This window comes from Lactuca saligna, chromosome 8, assembly GCF_052625555.1.
Source record: "Lactuca saligna cultivar CGN05327 chromosome 8, ASM5262555v1, whole genome shotgun sequence".
Classification (NCBI taxonomy): Eukaryota; Viridiplantae; Streptophyta; class Magnoliopsida; order Asterales; family Asteraceae; genus Lactuca; species Lactuca saligna.
Window position 1 is genome coordinate 99,585,001 of NC_136424.1, and position 10,497 is coordinate 99,595,497.

General features: G+C 33.5%; 1 protein-coding gene across 1 annotated transcript; it reads right to left on the reverse strand.

Moving 5' to 3' along the window:
* Positions 1–1,072: 1,072 nt before the first annotated feature.
* Positions 1,073–3,909, reverse strand: EIR1 (Auxin efflux carrier family protein). Its single transcript, XM_078968987.1, has 6 exons — positions 2,494–3,909; positions 2,163–2,418; positions 1,965–2,050; positions 1,674–1,831; positions 1,499–1,575; positions 1,073–1,398 (listed from the first exon to the last, which is right to left on the reverse strand). The coding sequence occupies exons 1-6, from the start codon at positions 3,758–3,760 to the stop codon at positions 1,332–1,334; spliced, it is 1,911 nt and encodes a 636-aa protein (XP_078825113.1). The 5' UTR covers positions 3,761–3,909; the 3' UTR covers positions 1,073–1,331.
* Positions 3,910–10,497: the final 6,588 nt, after the last annotated feature.

Below are 10,497 nucleotides of genomic sequence, written 5' to 3' on the forward strand. Positions count from 1 at the left end.
TTAAATGGGCCAGAGTGATAATTCTGCGAGAAAGTTGTGGCCACAATAATAATAAAACAAATATCAGGGTTTTTTCCAATTACGCGTTAAAAATTTAGGGTTTTTACAATATTAACCCATATATATATATATATATATATATATATATATATATATATATATATATATATATATATATATATATATATATATATATATAGGGTTAAGTTAAAATGAAAACACTATTTAATGTGAGAACGTGACAACACTATTTTATGTTACTATTCTACTATGAATTTAATATGTATAATATTGTAATAACTATAATATGAATATTTTTAATTTTATATTGCTATTCTACTATAAAATTTACATATATATATATATATATATATATATATATATATATATATATATATATATATATATATATATATATATATATATAATAATTTAGTAAATTTAATGTGAATGTTAAATTTGTGATTGTTCATATATTCGGTGATGAATAACGTCATAAAGTTATACATACAATTTTAATGTAAATATTAATGTGTGATTGTTCGTATATTTGTTGATGAATAATATCATATCGTTGTATATAAAAAATTAATAGTAGAATAATAACATAAAGTAGTGTTTTCACGTTTTCATATTAAATAGTGTTCTCATTTGAACTTAGCAATATATATATATATATATATATATATATATATATATATATATATATATATATATATATATATATATATATATATATATAATTGTCAATTTAATTATTGGATAATACCAAAGAGTTGTTTTAAAGTTAGAAGCAGTACCAATAACTTGTATAAATGTAGTTGTGTGTTTTAAGTCATACACTCTAGATGAGTTTTTACTTCTTTTGTAGTATCGATTTTGATGAATTTTCACAAATCCTATATAACCAGTATTGGATCGCTTTTTCTCATAACCTTATAGCATTGTTGAGAAATATCTTAGTTATTTGTTAGATATCTCTAAAAATTCAACAAACGCATCAGAGTTTCTTTTCAATAATCTGAGTACTTTACGAGGGTTATGGTGGTTAATTTTGTTGCAAAAACAAAAGTTAACATAAATAATTCTACAATTTCCGTTGTTCTATATAAGTTCTAACCTATAATTTCCTTCTTAATAAAAGAAATCAAAATAAAATGAAAATAATCTAAAAAGAAAAAAAAAGAAGAGAAATGTCTAAAATTGAGACCAAACAGCAGTACTATATAATTAATCCGTGGGTAACACGTAGGCTGCATGTGTTTTGATGGAAGTCGTACGTTGACCGATCTACTCTTGGATTCACCACAAAAGCATTGACTTTTACTAAATTACACTCCAAGCAGCACATAGTAGAGTATTGTTATTGGCAAAGCAATCAACATCCCAAAAATAACCCTGCAAATTAATACGAATATTAATTACTTGTAACCATTTTATACATGGATTTTATTAAGTTTACAATTAATTAATTAATGATATCTCGAAAACGACTTACGCAGTACTAAGAATATCCGCATGAACGTTGTACTCCTTCGCAAAAACAAACGGCACAATTCCTTGTGGCAATGCTGCCTACAGTATTTTGAAATTAATTATAATTAGCATTAGTGACAATTTGTATTAACTTATTGAAAAACTTAAAAATAAGTATTGGTTTTTAATTAATTAACCTGAACGATGGCTACATGAAGAAGAACACCACGAAGACCGATGGCAATAGAAGTAGCAGCCATCACTGCTGGCCCAGTTAAGAACCTCACTGCCATTGAAAAGGTCGCCACTCGTTGGCCACATGCTATTATTTTTGGTTGTAATGCCATAAATAACCCTATACATACATACAACATTCAAAGCAGAAAGGACAATTATCAACCTTCAAGAATTATTATCATAAATAATCGTACAAGTTATTTATATGACTTAATTAATTAATTAATTCCTAGCTCGAATAATTAATTTACCTAGGCTAAACATCGCCATTCCTAGACCTGCATCGGATAAAATTGCTATTGATCCACTTACAATGGTTGGCATTTTAATATCCCACCTGTAAAAAGATTTACAAAGATGATGAAAAGTTAATATTAATGCTTAATTAACGACTCAAATATGGTAATGTACGTAGTAAAGTTGATGTTAATTAAGAGAATTAATCCGACCTGAAGGAAACTAGAGACCAAATGAGACCCAAGAGGCTGGAATACGTGTTGGGGTTTCGAATAAGCTTTCGCCAAACCATTATAAGAATCAGCCTTGTCATGACACTCGCCGGCGGCATTCGGTGGTTCTTGTTCTGATCAGCTTCTTCGTTTCCAAATTTCTTGAACGGAGGTGATCCGCTTATTCGTTGTTTTGCTTCGTCTATATCGATCTCTTTCTGTTCCCCGTAGGTTTTTGTCATAGGACTTGCATTTTCTGTAACAAAAGAACGTCAATTTTCTGTATATAAAGAACACAAAAAACGATCGTTAAAAGTTTCATGTAGTTAACCTGGTGTAGTTATAGCTTTTGAAGCGTCAATGGCTCCAAACTCAGCAGCAGCCTTGTTGACGGCATGTTTCATGTTACCTTCTGAAACAGGAGATGCAGTTGAGCTCCATACAAACATGTGAAGCTCCTTACTGTTATTGGGCGGTGGTGCACCGATTTCTTTCTTCTTGGGGCCACTGGCGCCACCACCGGCGGCAGTACTACTGGTGGAAGCTAATGAAAAGGTAGGGTTTGGAATGGGAGGTGGGTAAGAAGAAACTACATGACCATTGTTGTTGGTAGTACTGTTATTATTGAAAAGTTCACCACTCATACTCCTCCCTCCTGTTCTCTTCTTCCCCATCCTCAACATTTCTTCTTCGAAATTTGATGTTCTTGGTGTCGGACCTTTTGAGGACTGCATCGAGAAAATGTCTCCACCTCCGAAACTACTAGTGTACCCGTGTTTAGGGCTTGTGGCTTTACTAAACATAGCGTAAAAGTCCGATTGGTTGAAACTGGATGCCCTCGGTGTCGGACCCCTAGACGACTGAACGGAGTAGATCTCAACTCCGGTGAGGTTCGAGGCCCTCGGTGTTATACCGGTGACATTATGGGACTTATTGTAAGAGGAGATCACAGATCGTGAGGAGGCGGTGGAAGACCTCCTGACCACCACGTGAAGCTTCCCGTCATCGCCTATCTCGGCGTCAGTCTGTAACGGCTCACGGCCGTTCAACGACACAACATCGGATTCGACATGGAAAGACGTAATTGAACCAGCGGTTTCCGGGAACTGCTCAGTTATGAGAAGCTTCGCACCTCTGTATTCGAACATGAACAACATAAGCGTGTACCATATGACACTCTGTAACACCACGATTTGCACCATAAGGGAACCGGAGAAATCGCCATACATGGCCTTGAGCAACGGGATGCCCATAACCAAAGTGTTTGGAAGTGTTGAAAGAGAGAACAAGGTGATCATCCACTCCAGGCTACCACTTTTACTCAGCCATTGCCAGACGAACAAAGCAAATAGCATAACGATCTTTTGAAGTGAATCCGCGGCAATGAAATGGTAGTTCATCTCGTAAGGATTATTGGAAGAAATAAAGTGGAAAGAAAGCAATGGAACAGCAAAAACGGCGACAAATCTGTTAATGCCAGAGCACTGATCCGGCGTGAAGATTTTCCACCACCGCACGGAGCCATAAGCTAGCATCATGGCTACATACAGTGGCACAATGGCTGCGAGAACATCGTAAATGTCCTTTCCGGTGATCATGGTGCTTCTGAAACATGTACACAAAGAGTCACACAGCCACAAGTTGTCAGTGGTCTTGGTGGTTGTAGGCGGAGGACGGAGGAGGGACAAGGGATATATGGATGGATGAATGGATGTAGATCCTTATGTATTGGAACTCAATAAAGATAATTAATGAAGCTTGCCAACGGGAATCTTGTATATCTATTATATATACAAAAGAGAAAGATTTTAATCGATTAAATAATTCACATTTCCAATAATTCATAAAAGATATAAATTCATTATTATTCAATTTATGTATTTTGTGTGTAGAGGAGTGTGGTGAAATAGTAGCAATTTGGTCACGTGGACAGCCATGCAGAAACTGCATGTCATACGCGTTTGCGCTGACAATCTGAACATTGATAACGTAAATAACTCTGGAATATATGGTAAAATAAGAGTTTAATTACATTAAACTAATATTCCTTAATTGATCTTTAATAACTCTAAATTAAATAATACAATAAACTTGGTTTAATAAACTTTCTTAAATATGAAATTACGAATGTGTACATATTTAGAGATTTTATATCTAAATTAGAAAATTTAATTAAGCTTTCATATAGAAATTAGTATTATTATTAAAGACAGTATCATGAGATAAACATATTTTCGAATTAAAAAAAGAAACAGTGTAAACACTGGAGCAGACATCGCCACAGCATCCCTAATGCATGTGGGGGACTTACACTAATATTAAATATATTAAATATCAATTAATATAAGTAACGGTCTTAGATGTCGTGAGATTTAAAATAGATCTCTAGATACCTCGAATACAAGAGACGTGAATGGATTTAATTCATATTATTGGATTTGTATTAAAGCAAATTAACAAGATATATAAAGTTGGGTTGAAATATGAATAATGTTTTAATTACTAATTGTTGGAGTATTTTATTTTGAAATGCACATTAATAGTCTACCTAAAAATATTAAAGACGCGTACCTAATCACCGAGTTGATCAGAAACAGCATGAAGTGCAAGCTAGAAGTTTCACTCAAGTTTTCATGGGAAAAAACACAACGTTTCGTCTTTACACAAAAGTTTTACATTTGCGTTTCCATTAATATATATATATATATATATATATATATATATATATATATATATATATATATATATATATATATATATATATATATATATATATATATATATATATATATATATATATATATATATAGCGAGACGCTGTAAAATTACAAGTTACAAACATGAAAGGGAAAGATACACCATTCATACATACCAAGATATAGAATTAAGCTTTAATCTATGCTTAAGCCAATTAAACGTAACAAGTTGAATGTCATCCATCGTTTCCGTCTTTAAAGGAACATATCTTCTCTTGTTAAACACCAAAATATTTTGGGCTTTCCAAATCAGCCAAAACACCGAGTAAATCACCGCCAAAGTTAGCTAGCTTGTTGCCTTCTTTCCCGAAAGCTAAGACATCTAAAACATAAAGTAACTCTACCCTATTTTTTGGAGGCAAGAACTTCAAACTAATCCAATTTAAGAACCAACTTCAGATGATACTAGGAAAATTACAACCAAAAAACCGGTGGTCAACCTCTTCATCTTTCAAGTTGCAAAATCGACGTAATGTGGAAGCCACGTAAAATTCCTCTGTGGGAAAGATTTGTCGTAACCGAAATTTTATTTAAGAACATTCTCCATATGAAACAACTGATCTTTAGAGGTACCCAACTAACCCACTTGAAAATACAAATGTCATTAACATCTACCATATTATCAACTACTGAAGGACTTGAAGACTGAACCAAAAACATGCCCGAGTCTTCCTTTTTCCAGCTCCATGAGTCCGAAGCAGCATCAAGTATGGTCTCAGCCAAGAGTGTAGAAATTTGTTGCAGCTACTGTGATTCTCGACCACTCCTCGGTTGTCTCGGCCAATTCTAGCTTAAGATTTCAGCATCGCCTCCCAAATTTCTATAAAAAACTAGACAATTCTTATTTGTTTTGATTTTATATAAACCCGCAAAGCAATCTTTGAGGGTATAATCCCTTAACCATTTATCTTTCTAGAAAAACGTGTCATTTCCAGCCCCCAATCTTCTTATTAAAAGCTCATCAAGTGAAATCCCAAATTCTCTATAGCCATCCTTAATCTCATAGACACAAAGTCACATCCTTTTAATACCATACTTTGCAAAATGCTTCCCATCAACACAAGTGATGTTGTATGTCACACCCCCGAACCAGGACGGTGAAAACGTTCATAGGCGAATGACGTCATTGTATAATATCATAACAATTGAATATGAATTAAACACAGCAACCAGACAACATATATTGAGATAACAAACTTTCACTGTTTACATATTGTATTTGTTCATCAGTTACACAAAAGTGACAAAAGTAAAATTTCATAAAGCTACACCACTTGATCTCATAGCAGAGCTGATTACCTGTTGCTAGTTCACTGGTTCACTGAGAATACAAGCTGTTTTGAAAAGCATCAACTAAAAAGTTGGTGAGTTCATAACATTTTTGTATAAAAATGATTTTGCACTTTTTTAGAATAGTTTTCGTAGTACTTTCAGAAAATCTGATATTTTCCAATGAAAATGATTTGTAAGTCTCGTTTCAAAACAGTGAATATATGCATGCATGTCCTTTGATATCTTTTGTTTGTAAAAGTAAAGCGAACGTTCCCAAAAAAATCCAATATTTTCTGATGTAAGAAAGATTGTAGTCTTAAAACCCTAAGACCGGAAGTGTAAGAGACTAAATACTTGAAAAATGATCTGCAACTTTATAGTTTAACAAAACCGATGAAATGTAAGCTTCCGGTAAACCGAAATATTATGTTAATCCCTATGTAAGTTCTTATAACCATGCTAATATCACTGATATGCCTGAACACGACGTTCTTCAAACGTCGGAGCTGGGGGACCTTTGCCACACTAGACACGCTAGTCTAACTATAGCGAACAACTTAGGTGTGGGGTTGTCAATCCTATATAGATCTATACACATCGGTCTCTCTCTCCCTCCAGGAGACTTTAGTTATAACACAGGAATTACGGTGTACGCTAGGTATGTACGGCGAAGAGAACGTCTCACAAGAGCATTAACTAATTTACGTGAACTTTGACTCCACTCGTTGAATAATGAAAGCGACATTACTAGTGTAAATTTATGACTTAAGTTTTATGACATGCGTTTTACAGCTTTATAACATACAACATATAACTTGTACTTTTAAAAGCTTTATTATTTTTTTGAACGGCAAATCTACTTAAAAGCTTTATGATGGACAAATTATGACATGTAAAATTTTCTGTCGTGAAATTCTATTTTGTATACCGTTTTGGTTAAATTATTTATAACAATTTTTATAAATAATCATTAATGGACTTGTCTACTTGCAATATACATTGTGTAAATAGCATAATCCTCTAAGTTTTTATTACCATTAAAATGGTGACATCATATTATGATTTTTTACTAGTAAAAATTATTTTTAGTAAAATAATCAAGTTTTGTAATTTATTTAACACGCCAAAATTTAGTTTAAAAGTTTTGTAACAAATATACCATTTTATTGTGACTCTACTATGTCACAGTTTTTATAAAAACGCATATAGAGACCTTGAAATTTATTATATTCCAATATTTGTGTAAGTATAAGTGTTTTAAAATGTATATGTTCCAAGAGTTAACATGTTTGGGTTAAACACTCATATTTTTTGCTATTTTTGAGTGTACAACCCATAACCATAAGTTTTCATGCTATATATATATATATATATATATATATATATATATATATATATATATATATATATATATATATATATATATGTTTGTGTGTGTATGTGTTAACAAACACTTTACCCATGATTTTTATGAAGAAACATAAGATAAACCTTTTTGCACAAGTTCTAGTTCTATTTTCAACCCACAACCAAGATGTATGTTATTTCCCAAAGGTTAAACACATAACACATAGGTACATGCAATTATCCAATAGTTAAACGAGATTTGACTTGTATCCACCCCCCCCCCCCCCCCCTCATAAAAAGTATAAAAAACATGAAAATAGTGGGGTATGAAGCTCACCTTGGTAGATTTCGAGTGGTAAAAGAAGAAGAAGAAGGAAAATTTTCAAGCCTAGCCTTGTCTTGGAGAGATTCTCAAAAAGTTGGTGTTTCTAAGAGCTTAACACACAACAAAAGTGTGTAAAAAAGAAGTTGTTATCATAAAAATGTTTAGGATTACAATGGTAACGTGAAGTTCTTACCAAGTTCAAGAGTTTTTGAAGAAGAATCCTTGCAAATGGCACACCCATACACGGAAATTTTGAGAGAGAATGGGGATGAAAGAAGCTTGAGAGTGAAGTGAGTTTGGGAGGAGAGTTTGGTGGTTGTGTGATGGTGTTTGCGGCCGATCATAAGGAAGTGTGGGTGGGAAAAGTTTGACTTTTCTAGAGTTTGATGGGATAGGCATGGATACATGGGGGTTAAAAGGCCTTGTTGCATGGGAGGCAAGCATGAGGTGGCACACCCTTTTTCCCAATCCTTTTTCCTTTTTTTTTTGTATAACACATGCTTTAGCCGAAACCCTTTTGGGTTTTCGGCCTTAAGGGCTCCTCAAATGGTTTTCGGGTTTCATTTGCACGATTAGAAAGGGTTTTGGCCCAATGGAAGGCCCAAAAGGATTTTTCGATCCATTAAAGCCCAAAGGTAAGAGTTTTGGCCCAATAAGGCCTAAGGAAGGGTGTTCGTCCTAATAAGGCCCAATGAAGGAGTTATTAACCCAAAAGGCCCAAAGAAGGAGTTTCTGGTCCAATAGGCTGTTGGGCTGAGAATTCTTGGGCTAAGGCCCAAAATTGATTGGACTTAGCTATTGGATCGAGTTTTTGGGCTTGTGTAAGGCTTGATTCACAATGTATGCACATATGAATTTAAATAACATTGTAGTTTGAATTTCACTAACTGGGTGTTGCAAGGTTACATGGAGGAAATTGTTTCCTACAAGAATTACAATCTCAACCCTAATTTGCTAGTTGTGAATTGTGTATCGCATTTACACAAGAAAACCGAAGAGTATTTTTTTCGACCTTCAATCTCCACTACCATTTGGATAAAAGAGAAATATTCATAATTCTAAGACAATTAACTCCAAGGCCACCTTTGTTTTTTGGTCTAGTCACTAAACTCCAATCCACCAAATAAATTTCTCTTATTATCAATACCACCCAAAAGGAACTTTCTTCTAATGCACTCCAAAATCTCAATCACTTTCTTGATTTATTCGTTTCTCGATTTTGTCTAATTATGTTGCCATGTTTAATTAAATACTAGTTAAACTTTACCTTATATTTTTTAGTAATTACATTTTGTTTATGTGGTTCTTCTCATTTCACATTTCCCCTTTCTTTTTTTAGAAATGATAAGTTTATTACTACACATGGCAAGACACCACGAGTAAAAGAATAAAAAAAACACCATGAAACACTACAATTTACAAACAATTAAGGGGTTAACAACAATTGCATTTACACAAAATACTCCAGAATTTAACCCACCCAAAAACCATAGTCATTACCAGATCAACATTTTTGTAGATGAGTTCTTTATATTGTTGTAAATCATGTCGTTTCTCGTTTTCCAAATGCACCAGAACATTCCATACATGATTGTAATGAGAATTTTTCTCCTTTAGGGCCATATCCCAAGTTTTCTTGAAAAGTTCAAGACTTCATTCACCTTCGAGAAAAACTTGTCAATGTCGCAACACCACTTAAGGATCCACATCAACACACATTTTGCAATATCACAAGCCACCAACAAGTGATCTCCTCATCATTGTTACTGTAAGAACCCGAAATTTAAAGATGGTTGATTTTTAGTCAACTATTGAAAAAAGGACAAAATGGTCATTTATAACAATTTAGCATGTTTATGAAGTTGTGACTTCATGAAAATGGCCAATATGAGTTTAAGTCACTTAGAAGAGGTAAGATGAGTAAGTTCGTGAGAAAGAATGCATGAGAAGATGTATTTTGGCCAAAAGGGTAAAATGGGTATTTTTATGCTTTTAGGGCGAAGTTTGTAACTTAACATATTAATACCTGTATTAAGTCAGTGAGAAGTTACTTGACATAGTTGTATAGTATGTTCCCACCTATGTGTGGATATAAAGATCATAGAAAATGGGCATATAACGAAGAAGTTATGAATGTTAGAAGTTGAGATAAATGTTGTCCCAAAAGCTGAAATAAGATCAACAGTGAACTTTGCTGATCTCCAATTACCAAGACGTGATAGATAGATTGTCACAGTGTGGTGATGCAAGTACAATACCATTGACTGAAGTCAAATGGTCACCACGGCACAGTGGAAACCCCACCATGTCATAGTTTCAAGGATTAAATATGGGTTTCAGAACTGTTAGAGCTAATTTCGATCCATTTCATGAGGAGATCGATTGTGATCGTAAAGGTGATGATTTTGATGTCAAATCCATGCTAAGAGAAGCTAGATATCGTTGATTATTACTATTTTCATCCTCTCCACGTCAAGGTATGATTTCTCCATTTTGGTGAAATCTTTGAATTGGTTAGATTCATTAATTTGATCAGCCTATAGATTAAGTATGATGCTATTGATAGTGTCTAGATGATTTAACCAAGCTTGATATATGATTTCTATGGTGAAATCCATATAAGTGTTGTTAGATT